Genomic DNA, 24,062 nt, shown 5'->3' with positions numbered 1-24,062 from the left:
TTAATGGTGATAGTTTTCCTTATTATAGATCAGGAGAAAATGCAACTAGCCCTAACCTGTAAGGCTTTTAAAAATGTATCAGGCTAAAGACAGCATGGGATTGTGGGTTGGGTCCTGGATATTGCCATCTGACCCTTCCCACCGTTCCCCCACTTAACTCCAGCCACACTCCCCATCCACACTCCGGGCCCCCGGGCTTCCCACCCACACTTCGTACCCCTACCCTGCAGAACTAGGTAGAATCATTGTTCTTTTCTGACTTGACAGTTGGCAGAGGTGCTGGCCTCTGTCCGGAGGCTCCTTCTTTGCCGGGAAACTCCTACTCACTCTTCAAAACTCAAATCAAGTATCTCACCTCCCTGTATCGCTGCCTGCCCCTGCTCCCTAGGCAGAGCTTTGGTTCCCTCTCTGGGTTCCCCAAGTCATGTCCTCTGGAAGCTTCTAGAAGGCAGAATCAGGGCTGAGGCCCTAAGTTATCAGAAGTATCCAACCCAGGGTCAAGTCCAGGGGGCATAGGAGGGACAGATGGGGAGGACAGGGTACTCACAAGGACATGTGCAAGATCTCGTTGGTTTCTGGCTTCCATACCCCTCGGAGCAGCTGCTCAACGTTGGACATGAGGGCAACGCCAGAGCCTACAGAACAGGGGGCTGCTTAATGAGCCTGCCACCCCCAGCTTCCTGTCCTTCTTGGCTGAATACCCAAGAAAGTAGACTCTCCAATCCTGGAGTTTTCTCCAGAGGGACAGTGGGCTTGGGGTGTATGATGATCAGTTGCAGGTGGGGAAACAGGCTCAGAGTGGGCACAGTCTTGCTGGGGGTCACACAGCACATTTGGAGCAAAACCAGCATGAAGAAATCGAGCTAATACCCCACCTGCGAGGCTTGGACAAATCAGGGTTGTCTGCTTTGATGCCCCCAATCCAGGACCCTGAGCTGTGAATGAGGATTCCAGAGTGCCCCCGAACCTCCAGCCTCCTTCCTTAGGGTCCTGAGCTCTCAATCTTTCTCAAGCCACTTGCCCTCTGGGAGACATGCTATACCCCTGAGGAATTTGCTCTGTAGTACAGGCTTCCTGGAGAGAGAATAAGGAAACCCACGTGACGATAGTATAATGGTTAAATTTCAGGAAAGCATCGTCCCATTTACCCCAATGTATTTGCCAAAGAGGCTTGGGCGCCGCCTCCAGGAGCAGCTGTGTAACTGGGTGCCTGATATGTACCACTGCACCCGAGGTTCACAACTGGGTGACTTTGCCTCCCATGGATCCATTTGGCAATGTATGGGCACATTTTTGGTTGTCACCACTGGGGAGGGGGCATGCGGCAGGAGGTTGGAGGCCAGAGATGCTGCTAAACGCCGGACCGAGAATAGGGCAGCCCCAGTCAGTCGTGCCACCGCTGAGGAACGCTGCTCGACATATCAGCGGTCATCGTTTCATCGTTGTCCTATTTTCTTTTGACAGTTACATTTCTGGAAGAATCTTCTCATTTGCCCTAAGGACGTGGGCTAATGGGGAACCTGTACTCCTGCAGCAGCCCTGACACCCCTTGGCCCCTTAGGCACAATGGATGTGCCAGCCAGGGAGCCCGGTGTGTACCACGGAGCAGGGGTTCTCAACGGGGGAGAGTTTCCGTCGTCCTGCTTACCTTTGACCCAGCCGGTGGCGATCATGACGAACCAGCCGTGGTGGTAGTGGTGGTGCGCGTGGTGGATCCCCACGGCAATCTTGCGGACCCGTACCACCTCCTTCATGGCGACAAAGATAAGCTTCACAGGCAGGAAGCAGACACACTTGTAGAAGAGGTCCAGGGGGCAGAAGAAAATCAGGTACCTGGGGGAGAGAATGCCAAGTCAGGGGGAGACAGACTGTGAGGGCCGCGGGGAGGCGAGGCTGGGTCACCCCCCACACGCCTGGCTCAGGACAGGGCTGGGCCACGGAGAGCAGTGCGCTCAGGGCCACCACGGAGGCTGTGCTGGGGGCTCCCAGTTCCTCCAATCTCCCATCTCCCTGGTGGCAGGGGCGCCCCTGCCCACCCCCACCTCCGGCCGCTCTGCTCTCCCATGCCCTGCCAACCTGGCAGTGCTTACCAGACAGCTGAGGCCAGCAAGATGCTGGAGGTGTTGCTGAAGTAGTCAATCAGGGGCTCCCCGAGGAGCAGATCGGCCAGGATGTAACTCCCGAAACAGTGCAGCATGGCACAGAGCCAGGACGCCACGGGGTGGCGCCGGGACAGCTCCACTGCTCCTGGCGGGGGAAGAGGGTGGAATCACATGGTATTTGTCTTTTGCGACTGACTCCTTTCACTGAGCATCATGTCCTCAAGGTTCATCCAGGTTGTAGCAGGTGTCAGAATTTCCTTCCATTTTAAGGCTGAATGATATTCCAGCAAACACAGAGAAGGTGTTGTGAGTTGAACGGTGGCCCTCACAAAGATATATTGTTATCTTAACCCCTGGTACCTCTCAATGTGACCTCTTTGGAAATAGTCTTTGTAGATGTAATGCAGATGAGGTCATTAGGGTGGGCTCTAAGCCAATGCCTTGTGTCCTTATAAACAGAGGAGATGAGACACAGGGAAGGTAATGTAAACATTGAGCCAGACAGGACTGATGCAGCTATAAGCCGTGGAACACCAAAGACGCTAGCCACCTCCAGGAACTAGGAAGAGGCATGAAAGATTCCTTCGTAGAACCACTGGAGAGAGCATGGCCCTGCTGACACCTTGATTTTAGACTTCTGGCCTCCAGCATTGTGAGATAATACATTTCTGCTGCTTCAAGCCACTCAGTTTGTGGTACGTTGCTACAGGAAGCACAAGAAATTCATACAGAAGGCCACGTGAAGATGGAGGCAGAGACTGATGTGTCTATAAGCCAAGGAATGCCAAGGATTACGAGCAACACCAGAAGCCAGGGTTGAAAGGCCTGGAAGGATCCTCCCCCAGAGCCTCCAGAAGGAACCACCCTGCTGACACTGACTTTGGACTTCAGGCCCCTGGAACCGCGAGAGAATACATTTGTTTGGCCGCGGATAATTGAAACCACAGATATGGGGGTGGGGGGACTACTGTAGTTCATAGATATGTGTACAGTGGTGAAGGCAGAAATACAGGCATGGGCACAATACAGACTGATGTTAGGTGGTGGTCACATCTAGAGAGGGAAGGAGGGGAAGGGGCGGTGCTGGCTGTGTCTGTCACTCTATTTCTTTAAAAAAAATACGTCTGAAGCAAATCTATGTTCACAACTGTTAAGTCTGAGTGGAGGGGGCAGAGGTGTCTGTGATATTGGTGTTTTTGAAATATTTAATCATTAAAACTAGCAAAAACAAGTGCCCCCCCAAAAGCTGGTAAGCAGGGGGGACATGGAACACTCTTGTGCCTCAATGCATTGGGCGCCACAGTCTGTATCGAGTCCCCTTGTCAGGGTCTACCCCCTGCCCCATCTCTGATGGCTGTGGTCCAGGAACAAGAGGTCTCACTGCGTTGGGTGAGCACTGGACGCTCCAGGCTCCCACCAATAGGTTCCAGAAGACTCTTAAAAGTCTATGTTCACAGCAGCACTATTCACAATTCCCAAAAGGTGGAAATAAGCCAAGTGTCCATCAAATAATGAATGGATGCAAAATGGGATATATCCATACAGTGGGACATTATTCAGCCTTAAAAAGGATTGAAGTCCTTATCAGGAGAATCACTTCATAAGGTACATAAATGTCTACTGACTATATTGTACACCTGAACCTCATATGATATTATTATTGATGGTAATTGGAAACTAAATTAATTTTGAAAAGGAATAAAGTCTTGTAGATACTACAACAGGGATACATCTTGAAAACATGCGAAGTGAAAGAAGCAAGACATAAAAGGCCATATATTGTATGATTCCATTTATATGAAATGTCCAGAACAGGTAAATCCATAGAAACAGCAAACAGATTGATGGTAACCAAGGGCTGAGAGAGAGGATGTGGGGAGTGACTGTTCAGAGAGATGGGGTTTCCTTTTGGAGTGATGAAAATGTTCTAGAACTTATGTATTACACAGAGGTGAAGTTATATAACCTGGCCTTTTGCATTTGTCTCTTTCACTGAGCATATTTTCAAGAGTAATATTCCTTTCACCGTTGTATACTATTCCATCACAGAAATAGATCACAAGTTATTTACCCCTTCTCTTGCACACACTATATTTTATAATCACTATAATACACTATATTTTATAAACAGTTATAAAATAGTCACGAGAATGTAAAGAACAGCATAGGGAATATAGTCAATAATATTGTAATAACTGTATGGTACCAGGTCGGTATTAGACTAGTCAGGGGGATCACTTCTTAAATTATATAAATGTCTAACCACTATGCTGTACACCTGAAATTGATATAATATTGACTGTCAACTGTAATCGAAACTTTTTAAAAATCTGGTTTTCTCTTCCCTCAAAGTAATCTGTATCAACTCCTTAAACAAACAGAACCTGATTTAAGAAAAAAGCAGGCCTAATACAAGTTGTTTTAGAGTAAATCATCAACACAGTCCCCTTTTTCTTCGTCACCGCCACCAACGAACCATGTGATCCTGAACTATTTTTCTCCCTGCAGCCCTTTCCTTCTGTCAGATGCAAATCCTTACACTCTTCTTTGCCCAACTCCTAACAATGACTGGAATCAAAATTTTCCTTCCTCCATCTCACCCTGGGGTTCCAAGCGCTCTGTGCGCCTTCTCCCTGCCCTTAGGTTGTCTTGAAGTCTCAGCATTTACCAAGGTCCTACAGAATTGAAGAAGGCAGAGTGCTCTCTTCTCATGGGTGGGTTGTCTATTTAAAACCCTGCCAGCTGAGAGTTAATCCTTCGGAGCAGCTGGTGGGTCCTGCAGGACCGGGTCAAATGAGGCACCCATGTTTTGCAGAAATGGATACCTCTGCATCTAAAAATAACCCCCAGGGGTTGAATTCTTTCCAGGGTCTTTCTTGTGCCCTCTGGGGCTATCCCAGGGACCGAGAGTGGGGGGTGGGAGCCTGGGTTTTGCAGGAGTAAAGCAGGCTCTGTGTTGGCACCATGGATGAGTCCTGGTAGAAAAGTAACACGCCTGGGTTTTGGCTCTGCTGCTCACTCCAGCAGGCCTTGGGCAAATGACTGCCGCCTTCCCAACCTCCATCCTGTTTCCTCTGCTGTCAAAAGAGGAGGAGAGCACTGAGTTGTACGGATGAGTTGTACGAATGCAGTGCGTCATCAGCATCACGCTTCTTATCCTTCTCGATACCCTCCCGCAGTCCTGGAAGGATAGGACGAGTCTCCCCATGGCCAGCACCGGTAAGACTAAGGCTGATGGGGCAGCCTGCCCTGAGGACCCACAGCAAGGCAGTGGCTGAGAAACTGTCCCTCTGGCTCCTTCCCTTTACCACACTCCCTGGTGTGGGGCAGTGTCTTTGGATGCAGCAGGATGTGGTTTGCCACCAAAGCTCTCCCCTCTCCCAGCTTCTATTTGCTCATGTGTATAACGGGGGTGCTGTCTGGAGGGACTGTCCCAGTTTGCCTGGGACACGAGGGTTCCTGAGACATGGAACTTTGGGTTCTTGTCTTGGGCAAACCTGGGTGAGTTGGTAACCCCAGTGCTATTATTCATTTCAAAGGGTGCTTGTGAGGATGAAAAGAAATTGCTTAGTGCTTAGCAATTGTACCAGTTATTCCTGGAACTGAACTGAAATGGAAAGTACCTGTGGGTGGAAATTCTAGTGGATGAATTTATAAAAGTCTCCTCTGCCTGAGGAAGGAGGAGAAAACCCTGATCATCCCGAGTTCTAGCCTGTGATGGGCTCCATGACATTCCCTCTCCAGGGGTCTGTCTGTGGATGGCAGGACAGTGCTAGAAGGTTCCCCAGGGCACTTTCAGCACTGCCCCTCGTTCTGTGCTATTTAGTCAGAAGTCTAAACATGGGAGGTGTACTGACAGAGTCTCTCACTGAGACTTCGAGTAACGATCTCTGCTTCAGTTTCCTTCCCTGCAGAAGGAGTTGGTAGCCCCTGCCTCTCAAGGTTGGAGGATGAGCAGCCTCCTACCCTCAAAAAGCTTACAGTTCAAACCAGAGATCAAGGAACTGTTCTCTCGGCTCCCACAGCATTTTAAAAATTCAAACTTTAGCCAAGATAGGCTGGAGTCCTTCAATAAATAGGTGAATAACTAAACAGTGGTACATCCACACCATGGAATATTACTCAGTACCAAAAAGACATGAGCCATCAAGCCACAAAAAAACATGGGGGGAACTGTATTGCTGAGTGAAAGAAAGAAGCCAGTCTGAAAAGGCTCTAGACTGTATGAGTCCAATTCTATGACATTCTAGAAAAGACAAAACTATGGAGACAGAAAAAAGATCAGGGGCTGGTGGCGGTTCAGGGTGGGGTTGGGGGAGAGTGATGAATAGGCAGAGCACAGGGGATTTTTAGGACAGTGCAACTCTCCTGCATGACAGCATAACGGTGGGTGCACGGCACTGTAGATTTGTCAAAATCCATAAACGTACAACAGCAAAGATTCCTAAAGTAAACTACAGGTTGGTTGATAATGATGGTGACAATGACGATTACATGATAATAACATTGGTTCATTGACTGTAACAAATGTACTTCTCTGGTAAGAATGTTGATGGTGGGGAAGGCTGTGTATATGGGGGGTGGTCAGTGAAACTGTACTTTCAGCTTAATTTTGCTGTGGATCTAAAATGGCTCTAAAAAATAAAGTCTGTTAATTTAAAAAAGAAAGTGTTCCAACAGCCAAATCACGTTTCCAGCTTCCCTTGAAAAACCAGTTCTGGTTGTTCCAACCCCAACCAGGTGGAGATGAGCATGGCTGGATCGCACCTGGGGACGGTCCCCACCTGGCTGGCTTATTGCTTCCCATATATCACCTGCCTGGCCCTTGGAAGCAGTGGAGTTGGAGATTCAATCTACATCAATGGTTCTCAACTGGAGGCAAATGTCTGTGACACTGGCAATGTCTGGAGACATTTTAGGTTGTCACATGGAGTGTCTTACCAGCATCTAGTGGGTGGAAACCAGGGATGCTGTGAAACATCCTGAAATGCACAGGATGGCCCCCACCACAGAGAATGATCTGGCCCTAATTGTCACTAATGCTGAGGTTGGGAAACCCTGGTGCAGAGACCTGGGTCTCATCTGGGGGACTTTAAGACACCTGAAACTAATATAATATTGGATGTCAACTATAACTGAAAAATGTTTCAAAAAAATGTTTAAATGGTGTAAGATAAAAGCATTTTATAAAACGTATTGTATTGGCAAAGGTATAAGAAATAAACAATATTTCAATTTTCCCAGTCACCCCCCCCCAAAAAAAAAAGTACTGATGCTGGTGCTACCCCAGCGATTCTGATTTAAATGATGGAGGGGTGCTGCTTGGACAACAGGATTTTTCAAAGCGCCCGTGGTAGGTCTAATTTGAGGATTGCTAGTCTGGGAAGTTCTTTGGATGGGTCAGCCTTCCGGTAACCAGGATTGTCATTCATTCATTCATTCCATCATTCCTTCAATCATGCAGCCAGCCAGCACCCACTGCTTCCTCCTCTTCTTGCATAGAGCTGGGGGTCTTGGAGGTGAGCCAACCTTCTGCCCCAGAAGGAGCTCCAGGTTTAATAAGGAGCTCCAGCCTTTTTCAGTCCATCACTTCTCAAACATGTGCTTATAGGGATTTTATTCAAATGCAGATTCTGATTTAGCAGGTCTGGGTTGGGGGGGAGGGGACTGGCATTCTGCATTTCTTAGCCAGCTCCCAGGGGATACAAAGATGCTGTTCACCTGAGGACCACTCCCAGCAGGAAAGCCTGACCTAGAAAATGCCCACATGCCAGGAAACACAATCTCCCACTGCCTTACAAATAAGTCTAAGTACCTCTCCTGACTGCCTTAGACACTACCACTAACAAAGTTCTCAACAGAGCTTTACAACAGTCAGGAAAGGAAGTCCAGGGTTATTTTTACCAACAGTCCATTTCACAGATTAGCAAACTGAAGCTTATTGGAGGTGCGGTAACCAGCCTGGTATTGACTCAGTGCTAGGGGAAGAACCACTCTCAATTAGAAGATTTTCCCTTAAAGCCAACTTTGCTCTCAGCTGCAAGTGTGCTACCTGTGCTGCAAGTGTGCTACTCAGGACCCCGCGCTCAGAAGGGCCCCACATTCAGTTTGATGTTCTGCAGTCACTGTCTGGAAATTCTTAATTTCTGAACAGGGGGTTCTGCAAATCCTGGAGCTGCTCCTGCAATCAATACATGGATTTTGAAAAGAAACCTTTACAGAGGCTAAGCAGGAACACTACACCAGAGGGCTAACAGCTAAATCCAATGCCTCCCTTTTCTAAGGGGAAGCAAGTACCCCAGAGTAATCCTAGTGATTCTTGGGGTTAGGCAGACCTGGGTTGAAATCCCAAGGCCAGCATCTACCAGCCATATGACCGACCGGCAGCAGTGACTGCATAAATTAGCTTAGCCTCTGTTTCCTATTTTCCCAGTTATAAAAGGAGGGGGTTGAACTGGGCAGTGGGTTCTCAACCTTGACAACAGACAGCAATCCCTGGGGGAGGAGATTTCCAACATGAGCATGCCAGAGCCCCACCCCAGACATTCTGAATCATTTGGGGGGAGGTGTTAAGAGCCCCCAGGAGCCTCTACCCTGCAGCTAGGGTTGAGAACCGCTGAACCCTCTCAACCTTCAGGAACCTTCAGGCTCTGGTACTTCTAGTTCAGATGACTTACTCTGGGACTGTAGTAGAACTGTAGTCAGAATGTGCGGACCCCACCTGTGTACCCCCAGTCAGCCCGGAGACCCCTTCCTCCAGACACTTGTGTCCTACATCCTACGGAACAATGTTGCTCCACAGTTTGAGATTTCCCAAGGTGTTCTGGGTTCCATATTCGCCCTGGAACTGGCCGAGCCACCAAGAATTCGTCCCCAGACAGGAAATACAGCCACTTGGTCATGCTACAACAATACAAAGCTTATTTTGCTTTATAAAGTAACTGCTCTCAGAGAAGATTAAAAAAAAAAAAAAGGTTTCTGACCTGTGGACTGGCAAAAATAAAACATAACAAAAAAACCTGGCAAGCAGAGTATAATCCTATTTGCATAAGATCATGGATTTACATCTATAACTATGGGGGTATAAATGCAAAGAGAGGTCTGGAAGGGTGGCCAGAGAACCGTAATTCTGTTTTCCTTTGTGCTTTTTTGGCTGGATTTTTAAGTATACACGAACACCTATTTTTATGATCTAAAAAAAGCTATTTCCATTCTGAGAATATAGGGGGTGATTCACATCTAAGTGGGAGAAAGGGTCACAAAGTTTTGGGGTGATTAATCGTTCTCCTAAAGCTAAATTCTACTGTCTGTTTAGTTTGCTTGTGTGCTAGAGTAATTAAAATACTAGGAGATGAACAAGAATATTCAGTGAACATTGTATAAAAATAGAACACATTCTTTGGAGGCCATTTACCCTATTTTTTTTTTTAATCCTAGAAGCTAGGTCTTCCCCTCTGTGATTCTCTATGGGGGTCTGGAGATGGTGGGAGAAGGCTGACCCTAAATCACCCTGCCCTAGAGCTGGTTATGCTCAGTAAGTGGACAGGACACGGGCCAGGGCTGGAAGAATTCCGGCAGGGAGTGCACCGGGGAGGGGGCACCGGTGTCACTTACTCCGAACCTGACCCCAGCACGACCAGCCCTTATATAGACACTCAGTTGCCGCTCCCGCTCCGTACGCCAAGGGCAAGGCGGGAGGTCAAGGCTGCGGGCAGCCAGGACAGCTGGCCATGCCCGCGGCGCCGACCCCTGCCTGCACCCTCACTGAGACATATGCCTCTTGCCCAAGTTCATGCGACCCTCCCTTCCCAGGACCCCTGACCTTCTCTCCTTGTCCCCTCCCCAGCACCTGTTCCCCCTGCTCTGAACTATCACGTTCCTCTCCTTCCTTCCAGCCCTCATCCCCTCCCCCTCCCCCAGTCCCACTATCTCCGAGGGCTTCTCTCCTTGCCCTCCCTCGTGTCTCCCCACGACCCGCCCGGTGTAGGAGAACCCCACGATCCCATAATCTGTCTGCTCCCCCGAGCCCGTCTCTGGGACTGTCCTCCCCATGATCCAGCGCTTCCTTCTCCTCGCCGCCCGCCCTAGCTCACCTGGCTCATACTTGAGGTAGAGGATGGAGACGATGAAGTAGCTGAGGTCGAAGACGGGGAAAAGCGGCACCCGCGAGAAACTGAGCGCCAGCTCGCCCAGGCTCAGCGCGGTCAGCAGCTCCATGGCGCGCGCCGGGTCCCACCCCAGCCCCCAGCCGGGTGCGTCCCGCCGCCCGCCGCCCAGCAACTGCGCCCCCGCGGCCGGACCCGCCCTCGCCCTCCAGGCCCCGCCCCCAACCCGGCCCCGCGGGAGAGGAGGGGCGACAGCTGTCGTGGAGCCGTACTGTCCCACGGAGCCCGGGCGGTCTGTTCCCTACTCTGTCTCTCCTTTGGGCCATCACGACCCCACTCAGCCCAGCGAAGCGGGGTGCTGGCCATGTGGAGTGAGTTGGACAGAGGAGCTGTCCGTTGGGGGGCAGGGGACCCTCACAGAGCCCACCCTGGAGGAACGGTTCGGTCAAGTCTCGTCCAAGTGGGGCTGGATGAGGACCCACGTCCTCTGTGGAGCCCTCGGATCGGGACCTCCCTCCGCCGTGGGGCCCGATCAGTGGTGAACCCCATCCTCCAGTACCCCAGGGGGTCCCTTCGTTCAGGACCCCGTCCTCTATGTAGCTGTCATGACCCCAGTCCTCCGCGTGGCTCCGTAAGTGATGACCCCACACTCCCACGGGGACCTCGGTCCTCCGAAGGGACCACTCGGTAGGGAACCCCCGTCCCGGATAGTGGAGGTCCCCGCCTCCCATGCTGGCCAGGAGCGGCGTCCACGCCCCGGAGAGCCCATGCGTCATCCATTCCCCTGTGAATCTCAGTGGTCAGAGGGCCCCGTTTCTCCAGAAGCCCCACCCGAGATTCCGGCTCTTGAAGGAAAAGCATCTGAGCATATTCTCTAGCGCGCGGGTCCCTCACGCATGCGCGGTATGCCCCCAATGAGGGGCCTAATCCCGTCTCCAGATGACACCGCTCCTGGGTGACATCACACGCTCGCCTTCTCTTCGCTAAACTCCGGTTACTTCCCAGCGAGGAAGGGCTCTCGCTCTTTCCTAAGGGGGCCGGACCTGCAGAGGGCGACACCCTGCCCGCCTTGGCTTTCGATTGGCTCAGGTCTCGCCAGCACTGCTTGACGATTGGTCGGCTTGTGCTCCTCTCCCTTCCCTCCCCTGAGCTTCCGCTTCCGGTTCTGACGGACGCTCCGGCCGTAGCGATGATCGGAGACATCCTGCTGTTCGGGTAATTGGGGGACTAGAGAGTGGGCGAGAGAGCCCAACGGGGAGGGAGCGGTCTAGGTAACCGCATTCTCCCCCCACAGGACGCTGCTTATGAACGCCGGGGCGGTGCTCAACTTTAAGCTGTGAGTAGGCCGCGTCGGATCGGGGCTCCACCCGGGAACCTGTAGCCCCGCCCCCGTGAGCGTGAGCCCGCCCCACGTCGCTGGCCCAACTCCCAAGTCCTAGCCGGACCTCTGGCCCCGCCTCCAGCCTTTGGGAGTCTCGGTGCCACTGTGACTTAAGATCCTGACTCTTCGTTACCCGCGTGTCCCTCTGCTCTCACCCCGAAGGGCCTCAGACCCGTCCCCCAAGAAACTCTTAGCCCTGACCTGTACCCCCGAACCATTCTCTCTACCGTGTCAGTGGCTGTGATTGGTGGGGCAGATGGGAGCCCAGAGAGGGTCATTGAACCACCCGCGGTCACACAGCAAGTAGGGCTAGAGCTGAAGCTCAGTGTCCGTGGCTCATTGAGGGCAGGGGACTGAGCGGTCCTTGTGTCCCATCGAAAGTAGACACTGACTACTTCTCTTTGTAGGAAAAAGAAGGACACGCAGGGCTTTGGGGAGGAGTCCAGGGAGCCTGGCACAGGTAAGGCCTTTCTGGACTCTGCAGTGGGTCCATTTCAGAGAGGACAGTTCTTTGTCACCAAGTGCTGTCCCAATTTTCTTTTTATTGTGTGTGTGTGAGAGAGAGAGAGAGAGAGAGGGAGAAGGGCCTGAGGATGTGCTGTTCCTTCTGCCCACCTGTCACCCACTTCTTTATCCTGCTAGACCTCCCCGCATAGGTCAGCACTCTTATCACTTCCTACAGTTATAATTTTCCTTTATGTGTGCTGTCATCTGGCTGTCTGCCTTTCACACTTGACCTTAAGCTCCAGAGAAGAGGCTCCAGCTGGTTTTGGCTCCATCTTGCTGTGCGATTACTTGTTAAGTATTTGTCCTCCCTGTGAACTCCTTAGGGCAGGGATTTCTGTCTTGTTCCTGTCTGTGTCCCACACACTCAGCTCCTACCTGGAATTAGTGGCCTTCAGTGAGCCTCTATTGATGGCAGGAGAGCCTGTTTATGTGACCCTGGGTCAGAGAAGGGCCTTGCCAAGCAGTGGACATCCTGGGGACAGACCCATCTCTGACATTTGCAGTCCATGCTGGGCCAACACTTAAATATGCTGTGCCACATGAGGCTAAACCCATGGGGTGGACAAAGCCGGATTCATCTAAACCGTGTTCAGCAAACCGTGTGCTGATCACGCACGAGGATGGTGCAGCAGTACCAGGTAGCTGTCATGTTGGGTCGCTATGAAAATTTCTGAGCTCCTGCCCAGTATTCCATGCTGACTGGACAGCTGTGGTCTCTGGATGATACTTTGAGTAGCACGCTTGTCGGTCACCTAACCTGGACCGGTTCATTTCATTCTGGATGCCTTGGAGGGGGGCTGTGATCTACTCAAAATCCCAGAGAAGGGTCCTGGAACCTAGGTCTCTGGAGTCTTAAGGTACCAAATTGGCTCCTCTTGGAGTGATTTCTGTTCCTTGGCAGCAGAGAGAACTAGAGTAAGTTGTCACCAAAGGAGAACTCTTGTTTTACTTGCCTGAATAGTGTGCTTTTAGTTGCAAACACTCAAAACCTAGCTCAAAGTGGTTAAAGCAAATGGAAACATCCAAGCACATAATTGTCTTCAGGCATACCTGGATTCAAGGCCCAAGCTGCCCTCCAGCATGTGACTGTATCCAGCTTCCCCCGCCCCCCCGGGTTGGTTTTACTGTCAGTCAAAGACCACCCTAGAGCAGAGCTCTGCACATTTTTCTGTAAAGGGCCAGATTATAAACATTTTCAGCTTAGCGGGCCATGCTATCTCTGGTGCAACAATTCAGCTCTGCCATTGTAGCTCGAAAGCAGCCCTGGGCAATATGTAAATGAATAGATATGGCTGTGTTCCAATAAAACTTTATGGACACTGAAATTTGGATTTCATGTAATTTTTGCATTTCATCAAATACTCTGTTGATTTTTTTTTTTAACCATTAAGAAATACGAAAAAATTCTTAGTTCCCAGCCATACAGAAACAGATGGCAGGGGCCATTTTTAGCCGCCAGGCCATAGTTTACCAACCCCTGCCCTAAAGGACTTGACTTACATTTGTCCAGCCCATCCAGCCTGGCAGAAAAGGGTAGTTGGAACAAAAGTCCTAAAGCTGACTCTCATTGGGCAAACTTGGGTCATGTGCCCCTCTCTGAGCCAGTCAGAGGCTGGGAGCTTGGTGCTTTCCCAAGACTGGTCAGGAGCAGCCAAGTCTGAATGCTGAGGGTGGGGAAGCAGAGGAGACCCAAAGGAACAGCTGTGCTGCCACTGGAATGTGGCGGCAGTAGGTATGGGTGGGCAGACACCACAGAAGCACCTGCAGCTGTGACAACAGAAATGTTAGTACTTATAAACATACTTTCTGACTTTTCAGGTGACAACATCCGGGAGTTCTTACTGAGCCTCCGGTACTTCCGAATCTTCATCGCTCTGTGGAACGTCTTCATGATGTTCTGCATGATTGTGTAAGTCAGGCCTGCCTGTCCTCTTCATTGTCATTAACTTCTGAGTTCCCCAGAATGACCCACCTCATGGCCACTCTGGTTTATTTTCTTATAAATTTTATTGGGGAATATTGAGGGACAGTGTGTTTCTCCGGGGCGCATCGGCTCCAAGTAGTTGTCCTACAATCTAGTTGTGGAGGGCGCAGCTCAGCTCCAAGTCCAGTTGCCATTTTCAATCTTTAGTTGCAGGGGGCGCAGCCCACCATCCCATGCACATATTGAACCGGCAACCCTGTTCTCGAGAGCTCACACTCTAACCAACTGAGCCATCCGGCCGCCCCTCCAGCAGCTCAGCGGCAGCTCGTTGTCTTCAATCTAGTTGTGGAGGGCGCAGCTCACTGGCCTACGTGGGAATCGAACCAGCAACCCTGTTGTTGAGAGCTCATGCTCTAACCAACTGAGCCATCCAGCCGCCCCATTCTCTGTTTTCTCGGTCTGCGCTTTGGTGTCACACTTTCTGCTTTCAAAATAGGCACTCGCCAAACTAGAGAGGAAACTGGGGTTTACAGGAGTTAAGCAATGTCACCGCAGTCCAGACTGGAGCTTCAATTGGAACACAGCATTCTCCCCAGTCCTGGCTGTGCCTGGTATGTCACCAGGGGCTGCCAAGAGATGCCTTCCCCGGTTACCTCTCGCCACCTCTGCTGTGCTTAGTGTATACTTGGCATCTGTCAAGGTGAAAAATGTGCCTTGAACGGCCAGTGTGCTGCCTGGTCCTGCTGCTTCCCTGCTGGAAGCCAGCAGACGTGTATTCAGACTTTCTGTTTTCGTGCTCTTTTTCATTTTCTTATGAGGCTAATAAAACGCAGTTGGGTTGGTTTTTCTTCCAGCATTGGGACCATAATTCCGATACTTCTGTTAATGAATCATGAGACTTGGAGAGTAGACAGACTTAGGGTTAAAACATTAGGAGAACCTGGAGTTCTCAGCCACAGGGCCCATCCTGTGTACTTCTCCCAAAAAGGAAGAAAATGAAAAGTTCGCTACCCTGAGTAGTTGAGACACTGAATTTGGGATTGCTGGGTGGTCTTTGTGCCAGCCCAGTGCTGTCTGAGGAGGAAATGTTTTCAGGACTTAGGAGATCAAGGAAGGAGGAAGTTCACTGCACCATTGGAAAATGTTTTAGAGCCCAGAATGAGGACCATGATGGATGTGCAGAGAGGCTCTTTTTGGGAGCTCGGATGAGGTCTGCTCAGGTACAAAGAGGGCTCTTGAAGAGATCAAGGAATTTGCAGAATAGTACAGGAAGTGTAACTAGGACTCGATGAGAAGTAGAACAGGATTGGGGGCCTCCTCCAGCCTTTGTTTCTCTAGGTTCCTACTCATACATTTATTCATTTATTCCTTCACAGCTATCTATCATGGGTGGTGCTCTCGGGTTACAGCTAAGACTGTAGTTCCTGCCTTCAGTGAACGCACAGTACAACAGGTGGAACACAGACAGAAAACAACACATGGGAAAAAATCAATTGAGAAATGGCAAAAGGAAGGGGGTCTCCCAGTCTAGGAGCTACTCAGAGAGAGGCTCTCTGAGAAAGTGCCATTTAAATCAAGAACAGGAAGCCTGATTTGCAGAGCTGGTGAGAGGCAGGGCAGAACCGTAAGCAGCATGTGCAAAGGTCCTGAGGCAGGGAAGAACTCGGTGTTTGTCTTTTATTCTGTTCTCTTCTGTTCATTGGCTTTATTGTCTTCTGTTACCTGACTAGCTTCCTTCACTGCACATCTGCTGGTTTGTGACCAGGATGGTAGCCTCAGGCTCTGTGATTTCCCAGCTTAGCCCGAGGCTAGCTTAGTCAATAGCCCAGTGTCCTGATTTTGTTTCGTGGGATCAAAGTCTGATTAACCTAGCTAGGTGTCACCCAGTTCTAGTTGGATTGGGGATTTCTTTTCTTCTCTTTTTTTCTTTTAAAAAAAAAAACAAACTTTTAATTTATTTTAAGTGTGTTTTTCCAGGACCCATCAGCTCCAAATCAAGTAGTTGTTTCAATCTAGTTGTGGAGGGCACAGCTCACTCTGGCCCACGTGGGAATCGAACCAGCAACCCTGGTGTTACGAGCATCGTGCTCTAACCAATGGAGCTAACTGGCCGCCCCAAAGTGGGGGGTGGGGAGGTTCTGATTCCAGACTAATCACTGAGGTCGGGAGTCAGCAAACCACATCTCCTGGGCCATATCTTCCCACTACCTGTTTTCATGAAGGAAGTTTTGTTGTCACACAGCCATACCCAGGTCTGTGACGGCTTTAGCCTGGCAGTAGTTGGGGCATTGCAACAGAGTCCGTCTGGCCCACATATCCTGAACTCCTTACTGTGTGCCTTTTACAGAACGAGTGTGCTGCCCCCTGACCTAGGCCGCCTCTTCCTATAGGGGCCATGAGTGAGGGAAGATTCGCTCCACGGAGGGCTGTCAGGGAGGCAATGATGTTAAAACACTGGAAATCACCTAAATGTTGAAAAATGGGAAGAGTCAGGTAACTTAAAGGACGCCTGTATGACCAACTGTCATGATGCCATCAGGGCTGATATGTCAGAAGGTTATGTCTACACTGGGGAATGTTTTGACAGTAAAGGTCGATGTCACCTGTAGCACGCTCGGCTTCAGGTGTGACTTGCACACAGTCAGCAGTGAATAAATGCTGAGGAAGTGCCTGGAGTCTGTGAGGGAAACACTCCCAGTGAGGGAGTTGGAAGAATTGATTCCAGATTGTCCATGGAAGTGACTGCAGCAGGGCCCGAAGGATGGTTCGCTATTCCCTGCACCCACTTCTGGGCTACTTTGGAAATTTTCAAAAGGCATGAAAAACTTGAAATGCAGGAGAAATATGCCTGAATGTTTAGGGACCAAGGATACTGATAACCAGCAACTTTCTTTGAAACACATCAAAAATAATCTAGATGGATAAATGGATAGGTGCACAATAAAGCCAAGTGTTAATTGCAGAATGTAGGTGGTGTGTATGTGGGCATTCACTGAACTGTTCTTTTAACTCTTCTATATGTTGAAATCTTCATAACAAAATATCGGGGGAAAATAGGGAGAAAATAAGGGTGCCAAACCACAGAGAAGGATTAATAAGTATAAAGCAGAAGTTGGTCTTCACCAACTAAATTCAATATTTCGTATGTTCACACGATTGTGCAACTGTCATCACAATATAATTCTAGCATATTTTCATCACCCAAAGCGAAACCCCATGTCCGTTAAGCAGTCACTTGGCTCCCTGTTCCTATCTCCCCTCAGCTTCTGGCAACCTCTGATCTACTTTCTGTCTCTATGGGGTTTGTCTGTTCTAGACACTTCATATAAATGGGATCATACAACATGTAGTCTTTTGTGTCTGGCTGCTTTCACTCAGCATAATGTCTTCTTGTTTCTTCCATGTTATAGATGAATCAGAACTTCATTTCTCTCTGTGGCTAAATACTAGTCCATTGTATGGATATGCCACAGTTTGTTTATCCACTCATCAGTTGATGAATATTTGGGATGTTTCCATTTTTGGGTTGTTATGAATAATGCTGACATGAACATTCCTGTACAAGTTTTTGTGCAGACTTAAGTTTTTAGTTCTTTTCGGTCTACACCCAGGAGTGAAATTTCTGGGTCATATGGTAACTCTGTATTCATCCTCTTGAGGAGGCACCAGAATATTTTATAAAGTAGCTGCAGCAATTTATATTCCCACCAACAATTTCTTCACATCCTTGCCAACACTTGTTATTATCAGTCTTTTTTTTATTGTAGCCACCCTAGAGGATGTGAAGGTTGATTTGCATTTCCCTGATGGTTAATGACATTGAGCATATTTTTATGTGCTTATTGGCCGTTTATATATCTTCTTTGGGGAAATGTCTATTCAGATCCTTTGCCTATTTTTTAATTGGATTATTACTGAGTTGTAAGAGTTCTTTTTATATTCTGGATAACAATCCCTTATCAGATGTATGATTTGCCAGTATTTTCTCCCATTTGTGGTTGTCTTTTCACTTTCTTGTTGGTGTCATTTAAATTTAAAGCACAAAATTTTTACATTTTTGATGAAGTCTGTCAATTTTTTCTTTCATCACTGTGCTTTTTATGTTATAGCTAAGAAATCGTTCCTTTGTGATCATTGCTTTTTGTGAAAAATCATAAATTTTTGTGACCTTGGATTTTCTACTAAGAATTTTATAGTTGTGATAGGTCTATGATCCATTTTGAGATAATTTTTATATATAGCGTGAGGTAGAGATCCAGGTAATTTTTATATATAGTGTGAGGTAGAGATCCAGCTTCATTCTTTTGCATGTGGCAATCCAGTTGTTCCTGTGCCAGCTGTTATTTTTTTAAATAACCTTTTTATTTTGGAAAGAATTTAGGTTTATTAAATGTTGCAAAGGCTCGGCCAGATGGCTCAGTTGGTTAGAGAGCGAGCTCTCAACAAGGTTGCCGGTTCAATTCCCGTATGAGATGGTGGGCGGCATCCCCGCAACTAAGATTGAAAACAGCAACTGGACTTGGAGCTGAGCTGCGCCCTCCACAACTAGATTGTAGGACAACGACTTGGAGCTGATGGGCCCTGGAGAAACACACTGTCCCCCAATATTCCCCAATAAAATTAAAAAGAAAAAAAATGTTGCAAAGGTAATGCAGATAATTCCCATATATACCTTTTTAACAGCTCTGTAGTTTTCCCCAGTAGGCTTGTGTCTTAACTTACGTACCCATTCCTAAACTTCATGGACATTTATACAGTTTCCAGGCCTTTCCTATTCCAGATGTTCCTCAGTGAACAGAGTTACCTGTAATCATTTGTTTACTCAAAGGTCTTTCTGATATGAAAGTCACCACTGACTTGCAGAAAATGGGTGAAAATAAAATGTTACGGATTTCATACAGATATGAGATAGATAATTTTTGAAAGAGTTACTTTTTTTAAGTTTATAGTTTGGTAGTGTTAAGTATATTCACGGTGTTGTATAACAAAAATTATTTATAAAATCAGAAAATGATGTAAAATAACCTTAATAAAAGCAACCGAAAATATTTTCTAAAAAATATTTTAGAGTTTTCAGAGTGACAGCTTCCCATCCTCACAGACATTTCTGCCCTCTGACTTTTCCAGGCTGTTTGGCTCCTGAGCCCCAGATATGGAACCAAGAACACACCTTCCCAGATGCGGAGTCTCCCTTCTTCCATGATGACTTCAAGAATGTTTTTGACCGGAAAACCCGTGACCTTCCCAGAAAGCCCAAGCTCGTGGTGGGTGGAAAGAAATGTTCGCCAAGATGTGCATGATTTCCCACCGCATCACTGTTTCCTTTTCAGAGATATTTTCACGTTGGTTTCTGTGTTGAAATGGTGTCTACTTAGGAAATTTCAGAAGGGTTTATGTAAGGGATTATGAAAACAATGCATTCGTGGAAAAGAACATTTCTAGGTTGTTTTATTGTATTGGAATCCATCTTCCACCTAGCATTCACTAGAAATACGTTTCTGGATGTTTCTTTGTTTATGTTTAATAACCATCCCTTTTGGTTCAAATTACACAGATTTTTAGAAATCGTTTCTATCCTGGGATCTGAAGCAGAAAGGTTGGCTTTAAGTTGGATGCAGCCTCTTTATTGGATTTGTTTGTGAATAACGAAGTTCATTGTTACTAGGTCTGCGTCCAGGTTCCTTCCCCATCCCAATGGGCTTTGCTCGGTCATTCCCCAGGACTTTAAGGGTGAAGTATTACTGGTTCCCACAGAAGAGAGGTGCAGGACAACCATCAGGGCCAGGCAGGGGTCTTTCAAGAAATTTTGCCTTGCCTTGAAGGTCCCCTGTTAAAGTAACTTTTGGGGTCATTAATTGTACAAGTTTTAGAGTGAGAGTGATTTGTATCGTGATATTGGGGCCCAGTTCCGAAGGCTTGGGTTTTTGGGTCTGCTTTTCAAGTGGGTGATTTCAAGGTTGAAAACAATGAGCCTCATTCGAGTGTTTTGTGCAGAAGCTTCTTTGAAGGAGAGTCCTGGCTTAATTGCCAAAATGAAAGGCCGGTGGTTGGCACCTGGTATTTGATTTGTTTGTTGTGGTTTTGAAATCCTGACTTGTAGGTCAACCTGGTGGAAGAAAAAAGTAAACATGCAGGCTTTTAGAACTAAAAAGCATTGAAAATAAAGCTCATTTCCAAAAAGGACCTTTTGTTTATACATTTTTTAGCCAACGAGTTGACTTCCAACTTGAGTTGTTTCGAATTACACTGTGGGAAACACCTAGAATTCATTTTGGAGACTTGTCAGTCAGAAACGATGTTCCCTCTTGGATCTTGCTCAATAAATGCTGGGCAGGGATTGGGCAAATACAATTTCGAGTCAGTCGGCTGCTCCTGGAAGAACTGAAAGAGCCATAGATAACGGTGGGGTCTCACTAGGTCAGAATCAGGTCCACTTGTACTCGTGCTCAGCTAATGTTATTCTGCTTCATTGCTTCTATAGTTCATTCCCTTGTCAAATCCAGCCAAGCATCCTTTCATGGTTTGTAAGTAGCAAGGCACATAACTTCTGAATCCAGCTTTGCCCAGGCCTGTGTTCTTATCGCAAGAACGGACATGCCAGGAGCTTGGCTGGTCATTCTTCAGTCCGTGTGAATGGTGCGAGGAAACCTCTGCCTCATTCAGACCCGCACTGAGGTTTCAATGAGATGAGGCATTTGTGCGTTAATGGAGATGAATTGTTCTCGGAGAAGAGAATGGTGTCATTGAGAGTTTGTTTCAATAATTGCATTTTTCTCCAGAGAACTATTATCTCATTGTTAAGTTCTTATAAGCAGGGTAGCTTTGGGGAATGCGTATCGGAGGCTGCTATACATTTTAAAAATTGCGTCTCATGCATCTCTAGGAAGCTTTTCAAGAACCCTCACTGGCACCAAAGCTTATCAGAGTTTGAATTTTGGGTGCATGGGGTCCCACAGCATTTAAGTGCTCATGTTCAGGGTCATTTAGAGATGGCTTCAAATCCCATCTCCGTTACTTGCTAGGGGGAGCCTTGGCTTATTGCTTCCCCTCTCTAAGCCTTAGTTTCTATATCTCTAAAATGGGCTTACACCTGCCTGGGGTTGTTGTAAGGTTCGGTGAACTTAAATTTGGTCTGGGTGCTTAACTGGACTCCTGGGCATCCGACAATTGCTCGATATTTGTGGGTGTCCTCACTCCCTGCTTCTCTTTCCTTGCCTTGATTCATTTGTTCAATCCACACCTCTACTGTGAAAGAATGCTCACAACATTTTTAAAAATTGGAAACAATTTCCAGCATGAACAACCTTTTCCCATCTTCCCATTCCCTTTCTAGAGTTTTCCTTATGCCTGTTGGGATATACCACGTAGTCCCAATAGTGGGTAAGGTAGTTCCGGTTCTGCTGTTTTCATTTCAGCGTCTCTTCCTTTATATTTTCTGGGCTGCCCGAAAGGCTTCGTGGTTCTCATTTTTAGTTAGACTGTGCAAAGTCAATAAATCCCTCGTTAATCTAGGCCCTCTCACTTGACTCGATTTGTACTCCGTCCACTGTTACAAATGTCACCGGTGTTAACGACCTTTGCTGACTTCCCTCACTGGTGCTTCTGGGAGCGCTCAGGAAGCTTCCGCATTATGTATCATCATTACGGCTTTGGTGGTTTTTGATTTTATTCTGTTTTCGTTTCTTACTACCAGTGCACATTCATTGTAGAAAAATTTATAAAATACAGCTTTGCTCTAAGGGTAAAAGCCTTCCATGATCCTGTTCCTCCAGATATCACCCAAAGTACACATTCCTCTGGCTCTTTCTCTGTGAATGTGCATTGGGTGTGGGGGCATGCGTTTTCTTTACACAAATGGTATCTTCTAGCCTGTTTTTCTCATCTGATAATATGACCATGTTTCTATATATTTTTCTACTATACCATCCTTAATAACTGCAACTAAGCCAGTGTAAGGAAGTATTAAGTTAGTCCTCAACTGATGGAGTCTTGGGTTATTTCCAGTTTTGGTGTGTTATAAATAACTGTGGTGGACATCTCAGTGGATCATTCCTAGTGACTTTTTGGGGTCACTTAGAGATCCATCTTGACAGATTGAGACTAAAAAAACGCAAAGAAAAATGCACCTTGGACAACTGACATCCTTGTGTTTATTTTTTGTTCATTCGTTTGTACATACAAACATACATACCAAAAAACTTGCTTCTAGATTCTTGTCACCTCTGACCAGGAATGGTGTTAAGCAGCTTCAGTTGATTTAAGCAATGACTAAGGATGAGATTTTCAGGTCCACTCTGATAGCTGTTTCTTTGTGCGAGCAACAGCAATTGACGTCATACCAGCTGGTTTTCCACCTTGGCCTAGAAGGATCTTAACCACCCTCTAAGTAGTAAATGCCCACTAGTACTCGCCCTGGAGTGTGTTAGATGGAATTGTTGCTGAGGCGAGAGGCCACACATGGAGAACAAAGAGAAGTCCTCCGTTTGCAGCACCTGCCCTGGCTACAAACTTTGAGGTTCATGGCAGTCATCCCCTCTGGGGATTCACATCAGAAACCTCCTTTTGCTTCCTCCACCCTTGCCATCTTGAGAACAGAACACGTCCCTTCTTTGTGTGGGTCTCTCATTGCACTTCAGTTCCAGCTGCTTTAGAGCAGAAGTTGGAAACCACAGACCTTGGTCTGCCACCTGTTTTTGTAAATAAAGTTTTATTGGCATCCAGCCATCCGTCTTTGAGAACATGTTGTCTAGAGCTGCTTTGGTTGCTTTCCTGCTACTATGGGAGAGTTGCTGACAGACTGTTTGGCCCACAGAGCTGAAAATATTGCCTATCTGGCCCATTACAGGACCAATTTGCCGGCCCTTGAACTAGGGGATAATGGAGAATCTCAAGGTGCCTCTTCCCCCCAAAGCTGGTGGAATTATCTGCATGCGTTGTGGTCTGGATTTTAATAAAGACATTTGCAAACATGTTTTTCAAATTTGCTGAGCCAGCCATTTTCAGGTGATGTGGTTAATAGACCAAAACCTGATTTTGTCTCTTGATAGTTAGGGGCGAGGTCCCTTCTGGACTCTGATTTCTCTGAGCAGCAGCGTGTTGTGATAATGAGATCAGCTCTCCTCTGAAGTGCTTAGATCTGAAAAGCCAGTGAGACTGTCATTAGCGAAGCATTTTCTTTCCATTTCAGCCGTTTCATTATCTCCTTAACCAAATTTGAGTTGATGAAATGTTGAGAAACCTCCTGATGTTTTCTGGTGTTGATGAAAGATGTCATTTGTGCTTAAAGAAAAAGGCATGCTATTTTTTTATAAAAAGATGGAAATTCAACTTGTTTTCACCATTCCCTTGATTTTCATTATGCAGAGGAAAGCACTTGATTTGCTTCAAGCCTCTCTTTGGCACTTGAGCGTTTCTGGAAGTGAGAGTTTGGGACTAGCAAGAGTTCCTGGATGAGAAATTGGGCAAAAGAGACTGCAGCAAATCAGAAATTCAAAGTCCACATTTTTCAACAAAATGCCAAGAATTAGTTCAGTGTGTGGCTCCGTGGCTTGCTTTTTGTTTTGAAATAGACCAGGGGTCGGCAAGGTGCTGCCCACGTCGGGTCCACTGCTTAACTTCTCACAGCCCACGAGAGAGAGGGCTTTTACCTTTTTAAATGGTTGGGGGGAAAATCAAGAGGAAAATGAAAAATTCAAGTTTTTTTGTTCATAAATAAAGTTTTATTGGAACGCTGTTATACTCAGTCGTTATGTATCATCAATGGCTGCTTTTGAGCTTCAAGGACAGAATTGTGTTCTTGGGACAGAGACCATCTGGCCTGTAAAACTGGACATATTTACTGTCTGACCCTTTGCCAACCCCTGGACTAGACAATTTGGAGAAAAGGAAAAAAAAGACATCTTACGTGTGAATCCTGTTCATCTGTGTTTGATTCACATCACTGTCGTGCCCGTTGGTGTTACATGGGGACCACCAGAGTGTTGACAGTGCTGAGGGAGTCGTAGAAGTTATTTTGGGGGAATAAAGCTTCAGTGATTCTTCTT

General features: G+C 47.4%; 2 protein-coding genes across 9 annotated transcripts in view; one reads left to right on the top strand and one right to left on the bottom strand.

Annotated features, from left to right (window-relative positions):
• Positions 1–11,209, bottom strand: part of TMEM38A (transmembrane protein 38A) — a 16,758-nt gene extending 5,549 nt beyond the window's left edge. Inside the window, exons 1-5 of one of the 5 annotated variants that reach the window (XM_081077287.1) lie at positions 11,039–11,209; positions 10,196–10,236; positions 2,091–2,247; positions 1,649–1,833; positions 548–635 (exon numbers count right to left, since the gene is read on the bottom strand). In XM_081077287.1, the coding sequence (XP_080933413.1) occupies positions 548–635; positions 1,649–1,833; positions 2,091–2,247; positions 10,196–10,236; positions 11,039–11,076 (509 nt within the window). In that variant the 5' untranslated portion in view covers positions 11,077–11,209. Of the gene's footprint in view, positions 1–547; positions 636–1,648; positions 1,834–2,090; positions 2,374–10,195; positions 10,405–11,038 lie in introns of those variants that run through there. The other 4 variants (XM_081077289.1, XM_081077286.1, XM_081077290.1 and 1 more) reach the window with 4 other exon arrangements.
• On the top strand, positions 9,800–24,062 carry SMIM7 (small integral membrane protein 7; the record flags this gene model as incomplete). 4 transcript variants are annotated; one of them, XM_081077291.1, is made up of 6 exons in its annotated part: positions 9,800–10,578; positions 11,241–11,422; positions 11,502–11,543; positions 11,996–12,048; positions 13,914–14,004; positions 19,147–24,062. In XM_081077291.1, the coding sequence occupies exons 1-6, from the start codon at positions 10,318–10,320 to the stop codon at positions 19,160–19,162; spliced, it is 645 nt and encodes a 214-aa protein (XP_080933417.1). In that variant the 5' UTR covers positions 9,800–10,317. The 4 variants fall into 4 exon arrangements, 3 of the variants coding, with proteins under 3 accessions (XP_080933417.1, XP_080933418.1, XP_080933419.1); XR_013995181.1 differs by lacking the exon at positions 9,800–10,578 and having other exon boundaries at positions 11,346–11,422; positions 19,147–19,283; positions 23,383–23,754; XM_081077292.1 differs by lacking the exons at positions 9,800–10,578; positions 13,914–14,004 and having other exon boundaries at positions 11,340–11,422; positions 19,147–19,283; positions 23,383–23,612.

Source organism: Rhinolophus hipposideros (genome assembly GCF_964194185.1).
Source record: "Rhinolophus hipposideros genome assembly, chromosome: 16".
Classification (NCBI taxonomy): Eukaryota; Metazoa; Chordata; class Mammalia; order Chiroptera; family Rhinolophidae; genus Rhinolophus; species Rhinolophus hipposideros.
Note: the sequence above shows the minus strand (reverse complement) of the source record. Positions and strands in the feature narration are given on the sequence as shown.